General features: G+C 39.2%; 3 protein-coding genes across 4 annotated transcripts in view; all 3 read right to left on the reverse strand.

The window, feature by feature from the left end:
* Positions 1-21,269, reverse strand: part of ncoa1 (nuclear receptor coactivator 1) — a 38,628-nt gene extending 17,359 nt beyond the window's left edge. The window contains exons 1-4 of one of the 2 annotated variants that reach the window (XM_026319424.1): positions 20,918-21,269; positions 20,483-20,586; positions 9,567-9,791; positions 1,340-1,445 (exon numbers count right to left, since the gene is read on the reverse strand). In XM_026319424.1, coding sequence (XP_026175209.1) covers positions 1,340-1,428 — 89 coding nt within the window. In that variant the 5' untranslated portion in view covers positions 1,429-1,445; positions 9,567-9,791; positions 20,483-20,586; positions 20,918-21,269. Of the gene's footprint in view, positions 1-1,339; positions 1,446-9,566; positions 9,792-20,482 lie in introns of both variants that reach the window. The other variant, XM_026319423.1, reaches the window with a different exon arrangement.
* Positions 21,270-22,298: 1,029 nt separating this feature from the next.
* On the reverse strand, positions 22,299-24,065 carry ptrhd1 (peptidyl-tRNA hydrolase domain containing 1). Its single transcript, XM_026318686.1, has 3 exons — positions 23,817-24,065; positions 23,156-23,368; positions 22,299-22,572 (listed from the first exon to the last, which is right to left on the reverse strand). Exons 1-2 carry the CDS (start codon positions 24,024-24,026, stop codon positions 23,198-23,200), a joined length of 381 nt encoding a protein of 126 aa, XP_026174471.1. The 5' UTR covers positions 24,027-24,065; the 3' UTR covers positions 22,299-22,572; positions 23,156-23,197.
* Positions 24,066-25,461: 1,396 nt separating this feature from the next.
* Positions 25,462-26,751, reverse strand: part of fam184ab (family with sequence similarity 184 member Ab) — a 93,621-nt gene continuing 92,331 nt past the window's right edge. Inside the window, exon 22 of the mRNA XM_026318665.1 lies at positions 25,462-25,543. Coding sequence (XP_026174450.1) covers positions 25,462-25,543 — 82 coding nt within the window. The remainder of the gene's footprint in view (positions 25,544-26,751) is intronic.

Genomic DNA, 26,751 nt, shown 5'->3' on the forward strand with positions numbered 1-26,751 from the left:
AGGCTCACACACACAGCACACTGACTGCATTCACTTTTTAACAGCTACATGTCCTACCTTAAACCTTACCCTAATCTAAAGCTGCATCTAACCTGCTCCCTAAACCATGCTCCAAACCCTCATGCTCTAAAATAGCTTTTAACAGAACTAAAGGATTTCCTTCTGTATTTTATTTAATCACACTATAGATATACAACATTACAAGTAAGACTCACAGAGTCTCTCCTCCATAAGTGACTCCTATGTCTTTGTGTGCCACAGGTTCCTAACCACACATCTTCACTCTAGACAGGGGTAAGTGGCCAAATCTAAATGATTATATGCAGCAGCGTGGGCGAGGAGAGCTGCAACAAACAGGGATGGGGTTTGATAGTATTTCACTGAATGCTAATCTAGTTTTGAATCCTCTTATCGAATCTTAAGCAGTTTGCTTGGTGTGGACTTACGACATCTGTCAGTTTTGAAAATGCAATGTTTTTATTTCACTCAGCGCAGTAATAAAAGACATAACTTAATATTTCAGCATCAAGCTTCATCCAATAAAATTAATAACAGATGATAGATTTAATTGTAACTTAGAGACCAATTACCACACGAGCATGACAGTGAAACTAAATGAAACTATCATAGGAAACAATGCTGAGGGCTTGTGTATCTTTCACCAGCTTTTGTCTTTGCTCTGTGACATGCATTAATCCTGTGCTAAAGCTGAAGAAGCTAAACACAACACTGAAAATAACACTGATTCTACTTTATTATCCAGTAAATATCAACTCAGTAGATCGCTGATGTTTTGCAGGCACAATGTACTAAGCTCTAACTAAGAAGAACACGTTGTTGGACTGCTACAGGTCACACAGTCTGATGGATCACAGAATACGCTGTAACAGCCACATGAGAACCATTTATCCTTCTCATGTTATCAAGAATACCACAAGTTCTTCCTTGAACATGCTGAAGGATAGCATGTGAATATTTAAACTGAAGACATTCCCCCTCTTTGTTGTGAGTACCTTTCTGCAAATATGACAATTTGGAGTTGCTTGGCTGACTTTGGAAAGTTTAAGATTGCCTGCCATGTTTGCTCATAACAACGTCACAGAGTTATCGTGCCTCTGTACGTCATTTTTCTTCTCTTTGCTGATGTCTGCAGTGTCAGAGAGAGGCCAAGGAGACAGAACAAAGAATGTGAATGAAAGATTTGACATGGGATTTGTTAGCCGCAAAGCTCACAACATCAAAAGGGTTATTTCCTCAGTTCACAGAGCAGAAGACATCTTGCTTAGTATTGTAGTGTTACTGACCCAAAAAAAAAAACCACACATGGGCAGGTCTTTACCTTTGCCCTGACGTGTCGCATGGTGAGCCCCTTCTCTTGCGTGACTCTGGCGTGGCAGGGTCCAGGGGGCTTTCCCCTACTGCACTCATTTTCAGCTTCAACTGACCTGTAGTGAAGGAACAAGTGGTAAAAATAAAGCCAGTAACAAAACAAGCACAACCATTACGATAAATCCCACAGCTCAACTACTGATCCTCACCCAGAAGAAATAAAAACTGTAACACACTTTCATTTCCTAGGAGGATCAAAATTAAGTGCAGGAACAAACAAGTAATAAGTAAAAAAAAAAAGCTAATGGATATGTCAAAAATAAAAGTTTCCAAGCTTTTTCAGAAGATTAATTCACATGTTTATTAATTCCATTTTCTAAATTGCTCCTTTTACTTGTCTCATGTAATTCCAAACTGAATATCTTTAGTTATGCAATGTTGTTTTAGACAAAACTCTACATTCAGACATTTAACTGAGCAAACAATTAACTGATAAATTGAGAATTAGGAGATTAGTTGATAAGACATTATTACATGATTAACCTTAATCAAGTAAATTCTAGTCCAGGCTGAGGCATTACAACTGCTCTGCAACAACCCCACAACTCGTCCTGTAGTTTGTGGTGATTTTGTTTGGACTGCATTATATTGAAAAGTCACCCTAGTATTTCGTATTTATTTATTTGTTGGTGACAATCCTCTCCTGTCTCCCTTAATGGGCTTGAGGCTGTTTTTTTTTTGTTTTGTTGTTTTTTTTTTGTCTGCAAAGTCTACATTGACTCGTGCTTGCTGCACCAGGATGGTAACCATGGCAACAGAAAATGCTGCAACATTTGATGAAGCACACTGCGTATTAGAGGAGAGTCACCAGAGCTCTGCATGATCTATTAAGTCAAATATTAAAGTTAAAACATCCTTGATCAACAAAAAATTAGACTTTAGATCAACATTAATGATCCAAATACACACACAAAGCTGCCAAACACAGTGCACTTCTGGCCTAACACATCCAACAGGGTTTCTGCAGTTAAGACTTTTTGAGATCTTTCTAATGGCATATGTAAACCAATTTATTACTTCTTTCACCCGATTATAAAAAATATAGATGACAACCAGTAGGGAAGATAAGGTCTAGAATTATCTATCAAGTGCGTGATTTCACAGACATTTGTGATCACATTTTTGTTAGGATGTCACAGCTCTACAAACCACCAAATAATGTTATTAGGTAATCCTTAAACACAACCTGGCCATGCAGCAGTAAATCGATGGATGAATGGATAGAAGAATTAATTGATTAAAATTAACTTAATAAAATCAATAAAGCCATATGCAAATTTTTAGTATATCCACCTGAAGAAATATAGAAAGGCAATAATCACTCCACAACCGTGAGGCCGAAAATGAAAAAACCTAATTGACTTTAAAATAAAATAACTAGTATGACAAGAAAAACATAGTAACTTTAATACAAGGGGCATACATTTCTGTCATATTTTGTACAATCAGGTTTGGACACATGATATATATATATATATATATATATATATATATATGAACCTTTTGTCTAGTGACAAATACATCCCTAAAGAATTTTAGAGATAATGAGTTTGATGGTCTCTCATTTGCTTTTGGGAACAGTTCACATCCTGACTCTGAGGCAAAAATGCAAACATGACAAAAGATGGACTCAGGTCTCTTAATCTGTAAAACCACATCCATGCTGTATTATCTAAATAACAATCTGTAAAGCATGGACATACACAGAAACTACAGACACACATAAAACGTTTTCAATCCATGGGCAAGCCACAAAAAAACAAGCCACCATTGTCACAGTGTTGGGAGCCGCAAGGCCACGCTGCTCACAGGACGCTAATCCTTCCTGACTAGCCTTGTTTACATTTCACCTCAAATCACCCCTCTCCTCCTGGGCTCTCCTTGTGTTGCAAGCAAGCAGCACTTAAGACCGACCTGAGAACTGACAACACTGATCCTGGACTTACATTGATTCTTGAAATAATATAATAATGAGCACTGTCATTAAGCAAATGCTTGTTTTCCAATTGAATATGGCTGAAAAAGCACAATATGCCCTTAATGTAAATATACTTCTTCCTCGACTCTTGGATAGTGCTGGATATCATTGGCTAATAAAAATAAAATGCCTGAGTTTTGGCAGTGATACCATCAATTGTTAGGCCCATAAAAACCACATCACAATAACTTATACAGACACCAGTAAATATCGACATTATTGAAAGTGGTAAAGAGAGTTTTTGTCATTTTTGCATAAAAATAAATTTCCTGCAGACAAGTTAATTGTTACATGACTCATTACTTCAGCTCGAATGTAAAGTGACTTGTAAAGAGTCTTCCAATCTTTCCAGAATGACCTTGTTATCAAAACGCTGTTAATTTGGGATCGCTAAGAAGCCCTAACTACATATGCGTATTTCTGCTAATAAGTCAACACAAGGATAATTTATTGACATAAAGAGAAAATAAGATACAGTAGTTACGTCAGATGATGTACCTAAAAATGCATTTGCTGCACTCTGTGTGTTTATACTGTAAAAACATGTCTAGGAATCTATTTTCCTATAGAGGGAAGCAATGAGGGAAACCTGGTGTATAGTCGATAAGCTCATCAGCCAAGTATAACAAGTCATCAACAGTCATCATCATAATTCTGGGCTTTCCTGTTTCCCTACCATTGTGATTATGTTTCATGAACAACAGTTCCTCCCACCTGGCAAGTGTTTATGATTAAAGCTACATGGCTACACTTGCTAACCAGCGTCACTTCCACTTCCACACGTCAAACTATAAAAAAGCAACGTCGAGAACATAAATGATGAGCTTGATGAACAATAACTGCGGTCGACCACATGGATGCAGACGGGTACAGACGCTTTAACCAAGACGCTCAGTGTAAACAGTCAACAGGTTCCCTCCTAATGTAATGCACTCTACTGCACAGGCCAAACATCAGATGACTTTTTGGGTCATGTCACTCACTATTGCTCCGGTTCTGACATGGTATGCAAATACCATGTGTGTAAATGTAAACTTTATCATTACGTGACTCCCTTTGTTGCATTCTGTTATGTGGTTTGTTATGAGACAAAAATATAAAGATTAATTCTACGTACAGTGATTCATTCATTCATTGTTATATAAGATATATAACATGTAAGAAGACATAGAAGATACAATGCAGTATACAATATGTGCTGCATTCTAACTTATAATTATCCTGAAATAGTCTACTACACAGAAACCACACAAAAGTAAAGCATCAAAATCACTGCTAAAGATTTTGTTTTTGTTCTTAAGGTACTGTATATTGTTTCACAATATAATGTAAATCTACTGTAGACAAAGGGTCACAGTCACGGTTTAAAGGGAATGAAGTGTCGGATGACTAACTGGATCACTGACCTAGCTTTGCTATCTCTAGACTGTGACATAGGGTGGCTAAAAACAAAAACAAGAGGCGCGCCATCAGGGTTGAAAGGTAATATGTTTATGCTTACAGCTACGTTTATTCACTCATGGTAGTCTGTGAATAATTTGGTTTACTGTTTTTGGTACGAACTGCCCGCAGTCTCTCCAGCAACTGTTGCTAATATTCTCTTAACTATTTCAAGGTTCCCTTAATGTGCTTCACATGTAATAAATACAAATGTAAAACATAAATATGTTTTTAATGTGAAGGCTGCAGTGGGCCCTTACTGTGAAACCCTGTCAGGAAGAGCTGACAATAAAGTAAAACAAACAAAAACTTGATGCTTGTTGTAAAGTTGTAAAGTAGTTCTGATTTGGTAAAAAGGAGAATATGGATATAATGTGGTCAGAATGAGAGAGAGAGTCTTTTTCCTCAAGTGTCTTTTTCAACATTTTATTGTCCTACATGTATTAACAAACAGAAGCTGGCAGCATGTACACAATGTCAGTAATCATATGAGCAACTTAGACCTGTTACTTGTAATAAACAAGCTGAGCATGATGATATAACCTCAGGCAATTCAGGTTTTTTTTAAATCAACTGAAGTTCAGCTTGTTCTTTTTTACACCAGGCTGTTTACATTGAACAGTTATGATTAATAAATGTGCACTGCAGACGGGTAGCCTATATATCCACTATATTTCTTAAATGGATTTTTAAAAATATTAATATTGTGTGTTATTACACAGTTTGCACCCAGTAAAGTGTGAACTTTCACATATGCATGAACAATTACTCAGCAGCGCACATATAAACAAACAAATCTATCAACTGGACTGGAATCTTACCGGCCAAATGTTGCTGTGGCATGTTAAGTACAATTACTACTACTACCACTATTACTACTGCTTTAAACGGCAGCCAAATTGTTCAGTCAGTTATTTTGATTATGAAAGTTACTTCATAGCTCAAGAGCTCAGGTAACATCTGAATCCACTGGCCAGGAAAGAGACATGTTTGAATGTTCCTCAACCACACAACCACAAAATTAGGAACTTCCTACAGAAAACTCATGTAACTTCCACTGAACAATCTAACAGAGAATGAACCAGGTAATATGAATGAACAATCTCCACAAAAGTGGTGCACTTAACTGAGCCAAAAGGTATTCAAAAGACGGATGACAGCTTTCACAGTCTGTCCAATTTGTGTTAATGCGACTGAAACAATCATATTTAAAAACTGTTGTGCAGTGTTAGCACAGCCTCAGTCATACTTTCACATGTACACTGGCAGAGAGCAAAAAATAGAAAAGGAATATGCAGGAGAAAAACAACTGACGGTCTAATTCACACACCTGTAGAGCAAGTCATCCTCCTCCACCTTCTGCCTTTTTTTCTCTCAAAGCTTTTGCCTCCTTTTGTTTATCATTCTTGATAGAATACTGATCACTCACTCACACACACACACACACACACACACACACACACACACACACACACACACACACACACACACACACACACACACACACACACACACACACACACACACACAAACAGCAGCAGCATGGGGCGGTCGTGGTGAGGAGGAGACCACCAGGCAGAAAGTGGGGAGTGAACAATGTGGATTATCAGGAAAGAGGGAGAAAGAGGATAGAGTGAATGAGGGAGGAAAAAGGGATGGGACAACAACGACAACAAAAACATTGGGCCTCCTGATAAGTGGCCTTAGTTTATACCAAATATTTCACAGGTTTCCACAAATGTACTATAAATAACACTATAAATGCAAGTCTCACATAAATATCAATAAACATGTAAAATCTAATATTGTCCGATGATAGTTACTTTTAAGATGTAGAAAATTATGATTTGCATTTTTTGCAATTTTTTCAGATTTCCTATGCAAAATAACCAATCGAGAAAGGAATCAGTACATTAATCGCTAATGAAAATAATCGTTAGTTTCAGCCTTTGGTGAAACTATCTTCTGAACCGCAGATCTTATTGGGCCTCCTTGTGTAAATGTGAATCAGATGAGTGGTGATATAAATCTATGAGGTTCCTTAATGGCTACGTCAATGCTCAGGGTGACCCTTCTAGGTACTAATGTACATTCACACTATACAAAAAAAAAAAAACCTTCTCAGACAATTTATCCAAGATCTTTAATGAACCCTGGAGTTTGGAGTTACCACTGGATAAATTAAGATTATAACAGCAAAGGTTAACACGTGAATTCAATTCCTAATCTGAACCAAATGAATGATTCATCATCATCATCATCATCATCAGACCATACATGCACACAGTTACCACCCCTTCCTGCTCCACAAACTTGGTATAGCCCATGAGAAGCTGCTCAGTCACTGTTGCTAAGGCCCTCCCTTTTGAATATAGGACAAGAGAATGTATACAGCTCGAGTCAGACAGGGCTACAGTGCACCCGCTCACTCCTGCATTACATTCCTATCTGGTATGAAACATATGGAGGGGTGACATTTTGTACGCCCTTGGTGAATATCCATTTTTGTTAGTGCAGCTCCTCAGTCTAATAGCACACTGTACTGAGCAGCCGTCATGTCTGGCTATGAAGGTACATCAAGCTTGAGATATTTTTTTTCTGTTGCAGGAATTTGTCTGCTCTGCATGTGGTTTCTACTGAAGGTCATATTTGGGGTCAGTTTACTCATAATTTAATCAATGAGCAGACTGATTAAGCTATTAGTCTTTTATTGATAACCTATCACAGGCAGGCACCAAAACACATCCATCACTAAAAGTCACTAAATGTTTCTCCAGATACCTAAATGTCCATAGTGGCTATACTTCTTTAAGCATTTTTTAAAAAATCAAAATACTGCCTGATTATAAAGCGTCTGTAATGTTTCTGAATACATATAGCAAGTCATTTGCAAATACATCTATTTACAGTGTATTACTCATGTCAGCTTTATTCAATCACTATTTGTTCAACATCTGCTCCACCTCAAACATATGTTGTTGCAGTGAGTGTACAATTACAAAAATAAAAGTGTTAAGTGAATTAATAAATGAGTGGTTGGAAATGGTTTCCTGGGTATTTTGCATATAATTGACTAATTATGTATTTAATCAATTAATTGCTGCAGCTTGGTAAATTATCAGCCATTTAAAAATGTACAAATGAAAAAAAACAGAATGCCAATTACAATTTCCCTGATTTTTGCTTCAATTTTTTTTCTTCCAAAACATATTTTCAAATATTTTTTGGATTTTTTTCTTAAGAACTGATTGTTAAATTTGTTGCCAACAAATCTTCTATGAACTAATTAACTGCTTGTTCTCTAAAAACGATCCACTAGGACTATTACCTCTCTCTCACAAGATTTTAGAAGATTTTAATACAGTGAAATTAATGGAAAACAATCACAGGATGGAAAACCTTAAAACAGGATGGTCTGTTATGAAAAATACTCTGAGGTAATGTATATAAGATTTAGAGTAACTGGTGTTAAACATCCAAAACAAATGGTGTGGTCCTTTAAGAGTCCCTGCTTCTCAAACTGAATACCCTGTTAAGTTCCACTCCATTGTTTCCCACCATCTGTGTACACCCAGATCCAGGATGTTTACCAAGAGTAAGAAATTACCATGGACTGCACACATTTCCACAGACACTACTACAGTTGGACTCTTCAGTATAAGGAATGCATAGTGTAAATCAGAGTGCAGAAGAAAGTCACAGCCAGTGGACGGCAGCCCATAGTCGCTGTCCTCATTTGTGTAACAAGAGGAGAAGACAAGTGAGGTCTCACAAATCTGGCAATACATAAACCAAAATGTAAAACTGAACATTACCTGACCCATTTGAAATCCTACAAACAATGGCAAACAAATACCTAAACATAAGAGTAGCATAATGCACCGCGTGATGTCATCAATTTAGACATGCTGATCTGCATATCTGCCTTTCTCAGTGCCTGTGTGTGTCTCTGCTCACCTCACTTTTCACAGAGTATTTGCCATCTCTAGCACATTCACTGCCAGACTGATAATTCCACATGAATATTCATCATTTTTAAACTCCACTGGTGGCTGTGTAATTTGGATTGTGGGTGTGTGTCCTTGTTTCAACTCGTAAGACGCTATGGGAGGCCTATTCAGACATGCTGGGATGTTCGGAGCGATGTAGCTGGTGTGGGGCCCTAAGTCTCACACAGCACAGGGGCATAATGCAGAAAGGCCAGTGAGAGAGAGGTATTATCTTTCTTCGCTCTCTCTCTCTCTGAACTATTTATTTGGCTTGAATTAATAGGTCCTCTTTAAAATAAAATTGACAGGTTATTAAACCTGTGTGGAGACAGACTGGCATCTTTGAAATCCAGCCAATTCTGCATTCTGTTTCGTGTACAGATTATCCAGTACAGTAATATTCGCAAAGAATAAGAGGGAAAAAACCCCTTAAATTATGTCTTTAATACAACAAAATGTAGGAAAAGCACAGTGATATGGATAGATATTATAAAAGCCTGTGCACAGTCTTTAATAATCTAGGGCTAGCTCCTAACAACTGAACAGAAAATTATTCACCATTAACTTTAGTGGTAAAACTATTTCCCAAGGAAAAATACTACCCCTTTGTCTGAGCAGGATAAACTGAATAGACAGTTGGACTGAAACTCGAGTAACCTGACAATGTTATCCTATAGTTTCTACAAGACAAGAATCCAAAACACACAACAGGCTGTGAGCTGCCTACCTGTGGTTTAGTACACAACTCTGAACAGCCATAGTCTACTTACTTGATCTAGGGCTCCAGCGGGTGAGTCATGTGGTTGCTGTACTGGCCTTGTCCAGGGCTCAGAGCAAAGATAAAGGGAGGAAGGGGAGTTTGGAGGTGAGATCAGTGGTAGGCAAACAGCTTAGAATCAAGATGATGGAGGGGTGGTGGTGGGGTTATGGCTCCACGGCCACTCTGTCAGATGGCACCATCCCAGGTGCAGGGGGGGAAGCCGGTTGGCCTCTGACTGGGAAAACAGAATGGGGAGACAAGGTAAGATTAACAGAACACTGTATTTCATGATGCTGCTTTTTCCCCCAATCCCTCACACATTATGCTGCAATAGCAAGATATCATCATGGAAGTTAACAATTATCACATGACACACATACAAGAAAACTTCTCTTTTTGATAAAGTGAACATCCCTCTTAAAATGTTGCAGATTAAGTGATGCTACACTTTCAGAAGTCAAAGTTATCTGTAAAAGTGACAGTAAAATCTGTCCCTGCTCACCGTATTTACAAGATGTGGAAAAGGGAACAATAGATTATAATTAAAGACTGTACCAGAGTTATCATTTGCTGACTGTGGTGGCTGGCTGCTCACGTGTAGCACATGATAAATGGATAAATGCAGCAAATCCTCACACTGAACAAACTGAAACAAACCAGTTTAAAAAAGCTGAAGAATAATAAAACACCTGCTGGATTGTTCACTGTCTCATACAGATATACACTGTCAATGCTAGATGCTTCAACTAAGAGCACAGATATCCACTTAATCAGTTTCAGCACACAAAGAGCAGACAGGTCTGCACAATGATTCATGTGCTCCTGATGTTTGTGTTTCTTGACAGGACATCCGTCTGATATCCACACACAGCTGGCTAGTTAGCTACCCAGCAGGTAGGGACAGACTAAACACAGCGAAATCTACACGCTGTTCCATCAACTTCCGCGGTTTTCGCTCTTGTAATAATAACACCTCGTCAACAAACACAAACTGAAAATGCACATCAGCACCCAGAGGCTTTATTTTCCCGTCTGTCCCACTCATTGACAAAAAGGATTATTCAATACAAGTTCGCCAACAAGCCACGTGAAGATGGGAGACACCTGTAAAGTGCAGCAGATGCACGCATCCACATTTGACCACTTCATAAAGTGTATCATTTTCAAACCAGACTCAAAGTCAAGGAGCTCATTATTTATTTCTTATACTGTTCTTAAAGTCATTCTTGTGTGTATGAAAATCCTACTTAAAAACATTGTAACATGTAGATCTTAAATCTCCTAATCACGCCTCACACGTTTGGAAGAGCTGGTCTGTCTGGACCTAAGTTCTTGGGTGGTTGAGATCCTCCATGGACTTTTCCATCAGCTTAGCTTTCATCTGTTCAGATGACACACAGCTGAACTGTGCAACAGCAGAGCCACAGCAGTGTGAAGAAAGTGCAGCCATAAGACATGTGTGTGATAGTGGTTTCCATGCTGCTGAAGCAGACAGTATACATCAAAAGGGGTGCTGACTCACTTCTCAACTAAAAAAATATGCTGAATCACACTTGCACATAAAAAGAAGAAGTGCACTGATTTTAGATGTTAGAATCTGTTTGTTATTTGGGAAACTACACAGAATGTGAGAAATGTTTTCTGAAGCAACAACAGTTGTCAACCCCAAACCCACCAAATGATAAAATATTCCTCCTAATTCAGTCCCTTTCATAACACAGCTGCCAAGATTTTTGATAAGTAGTCTAACATCTGAATATGCATATGGAAAAGTTGTATCAGCCCAGTCCACATTAAGAACCACCCTTGTTTAGGTAAAAGTACCAAGTCTTTAGATAGATTAGGGAAGTTTTTTGGATCAATTTTACTGCAAGAAAAATGCATCTACTTCTATTTATCATGTTCAAGGAGAAGGCGAAACATTCTGAAGAGGGAAACCAATTTATTCCGATACATACACTTAAAATGGTCTAATTTCTTTTGAGAATATAAATTATTCAATCACACTGTTTTATTAAAGCCTGCATTTCACCTAGTCCTTGATTTCTGAAAGTTCCGGTGAAAGCTCCATCTGTCCTTCACCAATTTTGGGCCAACCCCAGTCTCAGCTTGAGCAGTCCAGCCAACAATTACTTGTTTTGGAACAGTGTGACAGTCTTTATGCCTCATCTATCATTGCTTGTAAATAAGTACAAGGTCTACGTGACAAATGATGCAGATGTGGAAAGGTCAGCTGGCTTATACAAGCATGTGTTATCAGCCAGAAGGTCAATGAAAGAATCCCAATTCAAAAGTCTGGTCTTTTTTAATTAGCATCTAATTATACTTCATGCAGAGAACGAGAGTCAGTGCATTATATGTCATAGCACTCAAAATACAGTCACGATTTAGGCCCACACACTATGTGGCAATGAAACGATGCCAGCATTCATGCCCATAAGAAAGCCAGATTAATTACTTGTTGAGTGTTGAGTTCTAAAAACACTAAACTAAGTTTGGGCAATAATTATTACCAACTTTCAAGAGGGAGACAAATCTTTGGTCTAAATCATATTATTTGCAGCATTTCAGTATCAAAGTTGGAACCATTACAGACATAACTTTTGTTTGAGATGAAACTATAGGGGAAATTTTCTGCTAAATGCAAGTTGTCCCCAAAGTTACACTTACCTGTGGAACCACTTCCACCTCCCTTTGCAAATTATTGTTGCCACAGAAAGATGGACAGACATTTACTTATTTTACAAAAAATATTCAAACTTTAAGCACATGGATAAGAGGGAGGCTAATTGCTCAGGCAAAGTAGATCTTGTTACCTTGACAAGTACATTTACATAAACAATCATTTGGAGACTGAACTGAACTGAACTGTGCATGTGTGTGTGTGCGCGCGCACGTGCGCACGCTTGCACGTGATAAGTTTTCCTTACATCATTTAATATATATGTAGGTGAAACCTCCCCAACCAACGTACCTATCTCCCACCAAAGAGAAAACAAGCCCAGTGCAATCAAGTCTTAGCCCCTGATCCTTTCAGCTGCTGAACACACCCCTGGTAGCAATCAGTGAATGTGATAGATAACATTCAGTTGTCAGAAGAGTTGACAAGTGGGCTTTTTTTCCACCACCATTAGAGTTTGATGAGGAAATTAAGAGCAACTGTCTAATTTAACTTAATAGCTGTCATAGAGACTAACATAATTCACCCCTGTTGTTTTACAGCCTCTTTTCATATTCTCCACTTCATTGACACAGTCAAAATATTTTTTCTTTGCTTTGCGTTTATTAAGTTTCATGTCCTGTCATCTAAAATTCATTACTTTTTCCTGATGGCTTAGTTTTTTCCCATGGTATCGTTTCAGTAGTGGTATGGAGACACTTAGGCGGGTATTGATATCAAAGTCATAATTTTGGTATCTTGACAATACTAATATCTGCCATCATTTACTAGCAAGTTAATGAGAACGGCAGAAACTGCTGGTAACATGACAGGGGAACATCATGGAGTCTTTCATTTTCACCTGTAAAGTAAACAGTATGGAAGCACCTTAACTGTCTCAGGGAGGGAAAATGCATTTGCTGATAGCCTTTGCAAAAAAAACATTCATATAAATAAGCAGATATTCCCAAACATAACTGTTCCCAATATTCATTCACAACCATTAAAACACAATTAGGTCTTCAACTAACAATAAAACAAATCCATCTGCCTATGACTTTATCATTGCATGGTACATGTAACAACAAAAAACTGATTAAAAAAAAATACCTATTACAATTTTCTAGTGCTTTAATATTTACTTTAATGTTCAGACAAGAGAAAGCAGCATGTGGTTGACAAAACATTAAAGTTTCGAATTGTCTTGCACACGGTTTTGTGTGCCTGAAAAGCAGATGCAAAGAACATGTTTATTCCAACTTCGTGACATACCGCCACACGTTATTTTTAAACTTCCAAATGTGACAGCACTCAGTCATACCACGGCTCAACCTGATTTCACATAGTAAGGTACTTCCTAGTGTAGAGAAATTACTCACTGTCCTCAATAGCATTGTCACCAAACCTGTTTGTTTCCACTCCACTCAATAGCCAAAAAGGCTGACCTGAGATGATAACCACACCTCACTAAAGTGGGTCAAATGGGGAAAAAGTACAAAAAGGTGGGACAGAAGAAGTTTTTTTTTTTTTTTTTAAAGCAGTATATAAGTATGGAGTGCCAGTGGAATACAAGAGAGAGAGAGATAGGAGAAATGAGCAGAAAAATGTGAAACCTGAATGATCAAAGACTACATTTCAGCCATGTTAGCAGCTTCATAAAAATGAACTCAGTCACAATTGTACTTTAAGATGAATCCTAAAATGCTGACATTTAGCTGGTATCATGATTACCATGCTCCCTATCCTCAGTGATAGCACATTAACATTGGCTGATTAGCACCAGAGGAGGGGTTACAAGTTATTACAGTTAATCCTGTAAAGAACACACGTGTCACTGGGATGCGTCATCTGGGAAACATGAAATGACTAAAAAGAATCTCTATTGTCCCTAATGTGCCAACAGGTCCTCAGGGATCTATGATGTTTATCGGATAATAATAACTATGCAAATCAGCAAACACCAGAATTGTTGATGGAAATTTCTTCTGGTAAAAGTTTGCAGCATCATAAGAGCATTCACCCCTGCAGTGTTCTCACACATGCCTTCTGACAATGGCTGTCTGCCACTCTAATTTTAAAGGAGGAGTCATTTGTTATTTTCCCTTAAGAGTTTTAACTTAGCTCAGGCAGTACAGAGAAACTGGCTGACACAACTGGCACGTCCTGAAAAAAAAAAAACAAAACATTCAGAACAGTTCTGTCCCTTCTGCCTTCTTCAGAACAGGGTGCTGTGCTTGTATGGATGGGTGACGCATGAGCACAAAAACATGTACTAAAACAAGTATACACAACCAGATACCTGGACCACAAATGGGAGTTAGTTGCACCACATTACTGTAAACACGCAAGAACAGCACGACCACTTCCTTTCCTCTTGATGCTCGGCTTCCCTCTCTCATTGGCCACAGTCTAGACGTCACAGATGCTACAGGTATACCGCTTTGCAACCATGCTATTGTGGTCAGACTGCTTTTCCTGTGACTCTCGGGAAAGGGAAAGCACATGCACGTACTGTTCACTAGCACTTAAGCTTCTCATGATGACAGATAGAAGACAGTGTTTCATATTGCTTATTACCGCGTTTACTTTAGCCCGCACTCACTTCTATTTCCTCTCATTTTCCTCTAATCCTTCAGCTGTGAGTCAGCCTTAAGCAGCCAGTATATATTAAATGAAAATGAAATTAATGTTCACAGAGATGAAACAGCATGTTTGTGACTACATAGACACTACAACAGGTTTTTAGTGTGTGCGGTTGTATTTCCAGTTTGGCTGCTGTGTAAATTATTTTCACTGTGACCATCAATGGTGACACAGAATAATCCAGTTCAGACAACTTTGGTTGTTTGTCTTCCACACTGAACAACTTCTGTTTCAGTCACACAACCCCCTATCATCAATAGGTACAGCAGGGGTAGCCAACCCTGGTGCTTGAGAACTCCTGCCCTACTTGTTTTCTAACTTTCCCTGCCCATCCAGCCTCCATTTGGCTCAACACACCTGATCCAGGTAATCAGTAGTGGGTAAGGAAGTGGCTCTCGAGGACCAGGGTTGGCCACCCCTGGTGTAAGGTAACAGGTAACCTTTGTTATAAACACCTGTACTGAAGTACCTTTCAGTCAAGTGGGAAAGTAGGAATATAATCATGTACTGGTCTGACTTATGACAGCACCTGTACAGCATCTTTGAAATATTCACTTTATAATGACTCCTTGCTGAATTCATATACAAGATAAAGAACACATCAAAGTTGTTGAATCTGAAATACAAGTCACACATTTTGGAAAATCAAGTTGGCTGACGGTAACAAATTGCAGGGTTAAATCACATTCTTCCTTCTTTGATATCAGCTTCAACTCGAGATCTGTCCTTTCCTAAATACTAAGTTCTAAGGTCATCGGCTCCACAGATTTAGCAATAAAAGCAAAACCACAAAAACAACAAAAAAAAAGTGTATGTGATGCCAGGTTAAAAGCAAAAGTGCAGCATTAACAGACAGGGATTTAATTGCAGACTGCAACTTGCACCTTGTGATGAAAACTAGGAAGCCTCTCACCACCAACCCTTTAAAACCAAGGCATATAGACACTTTTAAGCTCCACTTCACATTTGGTGTTTACACCACCGTGTGTTCATTACACCTCTAAGGTGAGACACCCACAACTGTTAAACTTCCTCTTCATCCCTTGACAGTGTCCCCAGAGCAAAGGCACTCAATCCAGTCACCACAGCACCTCTGAATAAAGTTTTCTCTGTTGCCATTTATTATTCAGGCAAACACATGTCTCATCAGAAACACCTATTCAAATCCACAAAGTCAAGTGAAAACTCCTGCGTGACCATGTTTAGAAAAACTGGGCCACTGGGGCTTGACTGTTAACTCGCTCACAACATCACAGTTACTCCTTGCTCTGTTTTCTCACTTGCCCTATCAGTTTCTTCCTGTACATGCTCTTTCTGTTTCTCTCATTCTTCACTGTTACCTTTCTCCTTCCCTCCATTTCCTCCCAACCTTCACAGATTTTCACAGTCCGCTGCACAAGTCATTTTTTTCTTTCCAGGGAAGAATGTAGGCCATTGCTTTGATTGCAGGAAGGCAACGAGGAGTCGAATCAGTGTCAGTCTTCTTTTTCAGTGCATTCTGCTTCCTTATAGCAAATGAGGCACAATACATATGCATGTGCGTGTGTGTGTGTGTGTGTGTGTATGTGTGTGTGTGTGTGTTGCTGCCTAGGACTGACTCAGAGCACCAGATTCGAGGGACAAACCACAGCAAACAGCAGCCTGTGCTACGCAGGCTACGCCGAGAGCCGATCTGGTTCAGCTTTGCAGAAACGAGAGCTCCTGCACGTCCCACTGCATAATATCAAAGATAATCTGTAACTCACAGGGAAAAAAAACTGTTTATTGTATCTACATGCTTTCATTTGTCATAACACTGATCTGCCAGGTCTATGTAAACTAAGGCCCCCCACACTGCATGCTGAAACTAGACCAGAGAGACATCACACCCTGGTTTTAGGAAAAACCACACCAAAAAGATAATTTTCCTTCTTAATCCTTAAGAAAACAAACAAGAATCCACACTTCAAGTGTAGGTTGATAAAATTTACAGTACGTGTCAAATTACTTCTTTCAAAATTTATTTTTTTTGTTTTCACTGTTTTCCACCTTGAAAACAATGAAATGACACATATGGAATTATGTAATAAGCAAAAAAGAAAAAAAAAAAAAGTAAAATATCAATGCTTTTCCAACTGTCTGGAAGGAGTTCCCACATATGCTGAGCACTTGTTGGCTGCTTTTCCTTCACTCTGCAGTGCAACTCATCCCAAACTGTCACAACTGGGTTTAGTTGTGGTGACTGTGGAGGCCAGGTCATCTGATGCAGCACTCCATTACTCTCAGCCTTGGTTGTATTCTACTCCGCTTACATACCCTGGAGGTGTGTTTTTGGTCACTGACCTGTTGAAAAACTAATGATGACCCACTAAGAGCAAGCCAGACAAGATGGCGCGTCCCTGAGAAATCTTGTGGTTAAGCGTGCCTTGAATTCTAAATACATCGCCACCAGTGTCACCAGCAAAGCACCATCACATCTCTTCCTCCATGCTTCACGGTGGGAACAAATATGCTGAAACCATCTGTTCATCTTATTTGCATCTCACGGTGGTTGGAACCAAAAATCTCACATTTGAACTCATCAGACCAAAGTACAGATTTCTACTGGTTTAATGTCCATTCCTTGTGCTTCTTGGCCCAAGCAATTGTATTCTTCTTACTGCTCTCCCTCAGGAATGCTTTCTTTATAGCAATTCGACCATGACAGTCTGGTTCACAGTCTCCTCTGCACAGCTCAAGTTGAGATGTGTCTGTTACTTGAACTTTGGGAAGCACTGATGTGGGTTCTAATCTTGATTTCTGAGGCTGGTAATTAATGAAACTATCCTCTGCAGCAGATGTAACTCCTGGTCTTCCTTTCTTCATGTCTTAAAGTAAAGATTGACCATTGCTTCTCTCTACTTAGTTGAAGTAATATGGATTACTACAGTAGTTGTAACAGGACTATTACATAACATTACCACCTAGGCACAACATAACTGATGGCCCATAACTGAATTCCAGATTACTCTTTGCCTCACCACTATATCGACTGCATAAATGCAAATACTGATGCAGAATCAGTATTTTATTTAGTCAACTCAATTTAAGGGCTCTTATCTCTTATCAAAGATTTTTTGTAAACCCAGATTTGCTGCCAAGCTAACGGGTATAAGTTAGATATTTATATTTTTAGAAGGTATTTCAGAGGATAGCTGAGAACTCCCTAGATGGCTCTCAGTCAATAGGATTAACCCTCTAGGTACCATGAATATCAAGAGCTAATTTCATTCCAATCCACCCAAGAACTGTTATATTTCCATCTGAACTAAAGCCATATGATGGTAAACAAATCTCTATACAGCATTGCCATCAAACCAGTCTTCCACATTTATCATCCAACATGTTTGACATTATTCATAGAAGGAATGAGAAGTGGTATCATTTTTATTCTGTAAGATGAAGTCAAAAATCAAAATATAGACAAATGCAGAAAAGTACGAGTGACTAAAAGACTACAATGCAAGACCCTGATTTAGAGATACTGATTTTGTAAAGTTTTGGTGCCAAAGACAGATTTATAGTTCCAAGACAGCACTACTAGGTAAATAATGTCTCTGTGTAAGCTGAGACATGCCAAAAAGTTGCCAGGCCACTGGAGCAGGTGACCCTCACAGACTCATCTGCCCCCACAGACAACATTCAGCATCTAAAATGTGCTGGGTGTTCATTTCTGACTCCAGGTTTTTTTAAAAAAGCATCAGAGTGACATTTTCACAGGTTGGCTGCAGGTGTCCTGGGGGTTTCAAAACAAACTGCATGAACACCTACCACAGCTCCAGCAGAAGAACGCTGTGACAGTGGCAGGCAGGCTGCAGCAGTGCTGAGTGCTAAAATGGCTGCTCATTCTCCACAGAGACACAGAGCTTAGCTGAGGGGAGGAGGAGAGCTCCCACTCCCAACAATTTGCCTCAAATGTGGTTCATCCTCAGGTAGGCTTAACAACATGTGTGTAGACCTAATAGTGTGAATGCTATTTCACAATGGCTTCCAGTATAATAAATATTAAAGGGAAAGGATTATATTCTCTTGAAAGGTTATAGAAGTCTAAAATCATCAAGCAGCAACAATTTTCTTCCTCAGCAGCCTGCACAAACCCATCAGGGATCTTTTTTTAAGTAAGAAGAAGCTAATGACAAGGATTCTGATCATTCTGATTTTGTATTATTGTTTACAGTCAGGTTGTACTCCACTCTGTGGCAGAGGTACGAACTTTAAACAAACTGAGTCACTGGGGCCTACGTTTCACTCCAGATCTGGGCTACATCTTAGCCTAGAGAGGCCCAGCTACAATTCTTTCACGTAGAACATTACAAAGTCTACAACAACAGTACTACACAAATAGATAAAGTAGTATCATCAGCATCAGCACTGCCAAGCAAAACAAAGCAGTTGCATCAAATAATTAAACAGTTATTACTGTATTTGACACAAACACATGTATGTTATTTATAAATAACTACAGAGCACTTATTTTTGTATTAAGTGTTGACTGCCACTGACAAATAGCCAATGCCTACGAAAAAACCCAAACTACCATGATGTGTAAAGTCTAACTTGTGACAGCTTCATGTCCATGTTCACATCAGTAGTTTTTTGTTTATTTACATTAAGTTGCTGTATATGAATAGAACAGAAATTCATTAAACATAGACACTGGTATTGTTTCAGTCACTCCCTCAGTTGATTAAAGCTGTTGACGATCGATATATAATTTTTTACATGATTTGCTGTATTTATACTCCAACAAACAAATACTTGAACAGAATTCTGTCAATGCCGTTTCTTTCAATTGAATTTGAAAAAGTTTAGGCCTGTGGCACCAAAACTATTGACTAGGGTTGCATCTAATAGTTACTTCCATACAAATGACAGCTTCCTAGAGCACAAAGTGGCATTATTAAATGTCTTGCTTTGCCTGACTAAAAATCCAAAAGCATTTGCCAAACTTCACTGAAAGACAATAAAGTGCCAGACTGTCGCATCGGAGAAGATGCAACTGACTTAAGAGTTGATGATAAAAATTTTCTTCCACTTGACACATTGATTCATCTCTGCAGCTACAATATCTAATTACGTCAATTAAGGTGACAGTTGTCTGTAACATTAATCAGATTATGTTAATTGAAGGCTAACATCTTCTTTTATTACAGCTTTGTGTTCTTGACCTACTTCCCAGTGTTTTGGGGTACTCTACATGAGTTGTATAAATGAGTTCTTATAGAGGACATGAGGCATTTTCCTGTAAAGCGAGAGGTTCAAATGTCAACTCAGTTTTCGCGTTTATGACGCAAGTTGTGCGTAAATGAAATGAGCTGCAGCGGCACCTTGTGGCCGATCACACTCTCTTACATAAGAAGGGTCTGATCTCTTTCTTTGCAGGTGGAGAAGAAGCAAAATGTCCCAGTAAGCACTGCACGTTCTGTATCCACTCAGAGAAAACGGTGTGCGGTGAATTATAGCAGCGTTATGTGGAAAAACCAACAATGAGTCAGGCGTGTTTGGAGGCCCTGCGCATCGCCTCCGCTGCAGCGCCCAGCTCGACCACGGCTCCTCAGGGTGACATGTTGACATGCGTGCTGTCATGTGTTTCTCGGTTGGCTTACCTGCTTTGCCGTCCGCTGAGCTTGTAAATAAGGATCCTGCCAACGGGGTCTTGCCTTAAGTTGTCACACTGGATGATCGATTCCAACGCAAACGGCACCTTAAACTGTGCGTAAAACAATCCAGTTAGCAAACTCAGCTAACCAGCTTAACTTGCTGCTTGCTGGCGACCAGGACAGTCAGATGTCTGACTTTTTAATCACTGTTACCGCTACTTTGGATCGATTCTTCTGCGCTCCGCTGTGCCGATCATGTTATAATCCCAACGAGGGATGTTTGGAAACAGAGTGAAAGTTGCGTGTCAACCAGCAATTTAATGTCAGCCTATGTTGACAAACAAGCCTGCGTGGTTAAAATCACACACGACTTAAAGCTAGCTAACGCCAGGCTGCTAGTACTGTTAGCTTGGAGAGCTAACTAGCTTGCTAAATCCAAACCTTGTTCCAAAAATCCGTTTTCGCCGTGTCCGACTTGTCTCCCATCGGCAGCAGCGAAGCATAAGTAACTCCGAGAATCACTTGTGGGTGGTTTCTGTGTTTCAATGACGGCGCACTTGCGTTTGCAAATCCAAGTTATCGCTTTGGTCTCTGCTCTCCGCCATTTCCAGTCTCTCAACACAAACAAACAGGGCTGTTCGTGCGCACGGAGCGTCGAGGCGCGTTCACGAGCAGGGCAGCGGGCAGCAGCCTGTACTGTGTTGATAGAAAGACGTGATCATATGTTATTAACGCCGTGTTTGCACGAAACATCACGCTGGACGACGTGTTTTGAAGACACTGTAGAGACCAAATCAAATGGCGTTGGACACAAGGCCCCACACACATCTTACCTCAGCAGCCCCCCCCCCTCCCTTTAATTCATCAGTGGTCACACCTGTACCATCAGGTTGACTGAAGCAGCAAGTAAACACAAGGTTATCTTGTGTCTGCTGGTTATCACAGCAATCCAAGGAAGGATTGGTGAACTGGCTTACTGGACACAGGCCCAAGGGCCTAAAGGGTCAGGGGGGCTACGAGCCAGGGCCCCTGTTTGGAGTGTGAGTTAATACTTCTCGTTAAGTTGATCTGAAAAGTACAAAACTGCCAAATGAGAATAAGGAGAAAAAAGAAAAGATTTCAGAGAAATGTAAAATGACTACAAGGAAACATAAACAACCCCAAACAATACAATCACATGGTGGCCTGACTACATGTGTGGTCATGTAGTCAAAACCTTGGATTAAGAGACAATGGGCCCCTGGGCACAGGCATGTAAAAGGCCCCCACCTCTCATATACTCCCCCAGAACAAGACTCACAGATTGAGCAACCACATGACCTATAGTCAGTTTGTGCCTGTTTATATCAGAGTTTATTCATTTCATACAGTATCTCTTTGTAGTTAGTTATTATGTAGTTATTTTACCTCCATATATATAATTTATACCTAGAATATGAACAATTGAAAATGTAAATAATTGCTAAAAGTAGTTGCCATCAGTCTTTGTTGTCCTACATTTGTCAGGCTAGAGGAAATGTTTGCGCTGCGGAAATAAATAAAAATGACTTTACCATAACAGCAGTGAAGAAATGAAGGTATGTATCACTGATATAACTTTTAGTAACAGTATCTAATTGTTTGCTTGTGGAACAGCTGAAAAATAATCCACTGGCATGTTTCACAAATGTAGTTTTTGTCCTGTGCTGTCAAAGGACCAGTTTTTTTTATATTAAAGTCATTTTTTATGTCAATCGACTAAAGACAAGTGTTTCTACAGCATTAACCTGATGATGTGAAAACCCACAAACCAACAAAATAAAGAGCACCATACTTCACTTTGTGATGGTTCTTCTCATTTATTTAACAAACCTAGTGTTTGTATCTCTCTGCACACACCCATCTGTAGCTCAGTTACAGGAGTCTACCTGGAATCTTCTTTGTGCACCGATGAAAACGACAGGCATTGCTACCAACATTAAAATCGTCAACACAGTTGCTGCCTAGTGGCCATTAGCAGTCTACAACTCCACATGTCGAGTTTAGTCCTTTATTACAAAGTTGCAATTAGAGCTCTTGACCTGTGGGGTTGATGGTCCAAACCTGAGATCAGACCACTGCAAAAACAAACACAGAGCCAATGTCTGCAATTAGAAACAATACATACATGATTAACTATAATTCATTGGTAAAATAATTGTATCTGAGTTTCTTCACACAATCCAAAACAAGGGTTTTTGTAAACAAAAAAAAAGACATAATGAAGTGACACATGTAAAAGTATTTAAGTCTTGTACTAATCATCCATCATCTACCACTTATGGACTATGGGCGGCTGGAGCCCTGCATGTGTTTGGACTGTGAGAGGAAGCCATGGTTCCTAAAGAAAACCCACACAAACTCCACGCAGAAAGGCCCCGGGTCGAACAGGAGTCGAACCCAGAACCTTCTTGCTGTGAGGCAACAGTGCTAAACAAGAATGATATATTTGTATAAACAATGGATTAGATCTGAACTGTAAACCATGCCTGCCTACCACGTAAATATCCCAACAAATTCACTTAGATTCCCAAACCTGTGTGATTTTAACTTTGCAAATTAAATCTGTTTTGATGCAAACAGTCAAATGATGTGATGCCCAGTTTCTTCTACAGTCACATATGATGAGAAGTTGTTTTAAAAAAAAAAAAACACACTAACATGCATTGCAGTGCATAGATGGACGCTGCCTTTTCAAGACAGTTATTTGAAGAGCTTGAATTTGCGCAGCAGTGGCTGGACAGCCTCTTTAGGATAAGGCTTCAGAGCCAGACAGGTGGGTATGTTCTCTGGTTGTTCTATCCAAAGCTTGTGGGACACCCCGGCCTGAGTCAGACTCTGGGACAGGCCGGAGAGGGCAGCCTCGTCTGGGACCTAGAGAGAGAGACGCTGTAAGAAACACTGACAGGATGTGTGCGTCACTGAGCTTTAATCACAGACGTCCTACTCACACATCTTCAGCATCCACTGGTCAAAGTGAAAGCCGACGATGCATAATAAATATTTTCTCACTGAATTTTTGTTCTGCATCATAATAAAATGTCACCCGGGACAAAAAATGCCATGGAAGCTACAACAGGCTCCTGACGGACTCGCCTGGCGGTCACCAGTTAATCTAGTCACTCGTAGATCTGAAACACCGGGTAAAAGTGACATGTACAGAAATTAGCTGTTGCCGAAAGATGCGACTGAGCAAGACACCTTGTAATGTCGTCTTCTTTACACCGTGACAGGCATATAATCGCTGTATACTTGTTACCAACCAAGGCAGCACTAATTGACGAATATTTGAATGGAGTCTGGTGTGACGTGTCGCGCTCACCCCGAGCACCACTTTATGCATGGAGTCCAGCTGTGCCAGATACAGCTGTGTGTCCGGGTCCGAGTAGTGCAGCTGGATGGCGGCAGTAGCAGCGTGACAGGCCTGAGTTATCACGGCTCCCAGAGTCCAGGACAGCGTGTGAACCAGATCTGACCGGACGACAACGTACTGGACCAGCCGGCCAGGAGACCCGGCTCCCGAAGCCGCCATTTTCAACCTGTACAGGAACCGATTCAGGGTTTATTTATAATCCGGGTCAGCAGCGGTGTAGTTTATCAATAAGAGATCTATTGCCCTCTAGTGGTCACTGATAAAACTTAATGCACTCAGCCTGTTCGTGCTGCCAGCAAAGGACCAATACACCACACCTTTTTCTTCTTTCTGTTTATGATGTTTATCATCATCATCATCATCAAATTTTTCTATATTGTATATCCTATCCAGCATTATCCATTTGACTGGTGTTGATGAAGCAGATGTAGTCAGGTTATAGTGAGATGTTCAGTCACATCTGAGAAGCTTTAACCAGCAAATATTTGGAATTTCTGTGTGAAAAATGACTAAAATGACTGAACTGATTAGCAGAATCATTTTCAGTCAATTAAGTAATTAAACTAAAGTATTTTCCATTATCAAACCTCCACAGTCTTAAAATACCTTTACAAATTAAATGAAATATACTGTAAAGCACATATTCATTCAAATAAAAGACAAGCAAACCCAAATAAATGTCACAATAATTATTTATTAAGCATACACATTATAATATAAATATAAAATATGCTATTTTTGTTTTTAAAATTGGTGAGACATCATTATATCTGTGTTGAGAGAGACAACCATACAAACAGGTTTTTATATTCTACCAAAATCTGCTGAAACTTCTATGCAGCTGTAACAAACTTGCCATGATGGTGTCGTCCTAAAACCAGAGCTGTGTTCATGGAGCAGATCAGAGAAGTGTAACTGATCTAGGATCAGGTCCATGTTAATGTCACCATAAATGAGGAGGTAAACTGGTCTTAGATCAGCCCTCCTAGTCTAAGATGCCATATGCAGTGGGCCCAATTACAGAGAGAGAGCACAATAACCTACTGTATATTTCTTTATATATTTATACATATTTCTTACGGTAGTCCAACAATGGCAATTAGCAGCATGGTAATGCACCACTCATTTTATTCTAGTTCCAAGAAACTGCAAAATAAGTCAGGAAGTAAAGAAATAAAATAAACATCAAACCTACTGATGATCATTGTCACTGTACTAAGAGAGCAACTCATCCACAGTGAAACAATCAGAGATAATGAAACAATCAAATCAGATCAGAATGAGGACGTCTGACAGTCGGGTTCAGTTCAGTTTCACCTCAGTCAACAACAGGAAGTGGATAATCATTACATTTTTACGAAAGTGAAAATTAATGACATCAAGTTCTGTGCGTTTTTATTGACAGATCAACGAGAATTCATTCTCAAACCATGAATTACAGTTTCAGTTGACTGAATCTAAAGTGAACTAATCCCCAAAACTAGTCATGACAATAAAGAACAAAGTTTTTTTTTCTCTTTTTTTGTGTTTTTGTTTATTTTTTTTTTCATTTGGTTGACATGCTGAATCCTTGTGTTTGCAGGTTTGTGGTCAATCAAAAGGAAAAGTACTGAGCGAACCACTCCTGGCGCTGGGCGTCCGGGGAGTTGAGAGCGGAGTCCTTTGTTTCAGGAGGGCTTCAGGATGGGAGCGGGGAAAAAAACAGAAAATAAGAAAAAAAAAAGACTAGTCAGGAAAGAAGCACGAAGAAAATTCATCATAGTTTGCATTAAATCTGACTAAAAGACTTTTTGCAATGTCAGAACTAATATCTGGAATATTATTGTACCTTTGTATTATATTATATTATTATATTGCAAGCACTTTCTCATGCATAACCCCTTATTTATAAAATATCTTCTAGATGTAATTTATTTATTATTCTGGTGCATGTTCAAACTACAAATGCTCCTTTCTAGAGCATTTTTTGAATAACTCTTCCAACTGAAATCTAATTTGGAGAAAGATCAGAGTTTGGCTGATGAGAACTGCTTCTTTAAGGTTAGAGGAAATTGTGCGTCATGGTTAAGATTTGCCAGTTTACATTTACAAACAAACAGCAGCCCCATCTCTTTCTGTGCCGAGGGTTATTTTTTCAATGAAAACAACACAGAACAACAGTACAACCATCAACACATACCAAAGCTGGGGTTTTAAATGTCTGATGTGTAAGATATGTTTGTGTCCACATGGGGGCAGCAAAGTCATTGTGCAAGACACTGAGCCACAGCTAACTAAAGCAGTGAAAACACCTGTGCAGTGTCCCAACCCCATACTATCATGTCTGGATGGTTGTTGGGATTTTATCATAAGGCACACACAGAAACCAACAGGGAGGATACCTGGCCTCGGTTTTCTGAGAATTAATTTGAGGAATCTTGCCGAAGCCCAGCTCATAAAATAAAATGTGGCATGTGAACAAAACAAACTAAAACAATTCAGGATTTAAGAACTAGATTTCACAAAACAGGGCCTCAAGATTTTGTACTTATTGTACTAATCAAATATCAGTTGATGTGGTGCTTGGTATGAACTACAGGCGTTATATTAATTATCATAATAAACTATTTTTGAAGTTAATATAGAAGAAACAATGTACTTAAAACTTAAAATTAATTTAGCTCCAAAGACCTAGTGTAGTTTGTTTTAATGATGCTTGTAAGTAGTGCAGCCATTTTCTTTGAACATTACACATTAGCACAATAGTGCATCCCACCAGCTACCAGTCAAAAATGAAGTGTTTACTGCATACTGACTTTTTGGAATATATTTAACTTTGTCAGGAGCTCAAAATCTCATAGTCGTCCAAAGCATATGGTGTTTCACCTGAGCAAACTCCATCTGC

The sequence above is a fragment of the Mastacembelus armatus genome, chromosome 24 (assembly GCF_900324485.2).
Source record: "Mastacembelus armatus chromosome 24, fMasArm1.2, whole genome shotgun sequence".
In the NCBI taxonomy this organism is placed as follows: Eukaryota; Metazoa; Chordata; class Actinopteri; order Synbranchiformes; family Mastacembelidae; genus Mastacembelus; species Mastacembelus armatus.

What these genes read in the sequence shown, in the direction of transcription:
- ptrhd1 (XM_026318686.1), bottom strand. Translation starts at nt 24,026, where the DNA reads ATGGCGGCTTCGGGAGCCGGGTCTCCTGGCCGGCTGGTCCAGTACGTT. An exon ending in TGCATAAAGTGGTGCTCGGG is followed by an intron (nt 23,369 to 23,816) that starts GTGAGCGCGACA and finishes CTCTCTCTCTAG; the next exon opens with GTCCCAGACGAGGCTGCCCT.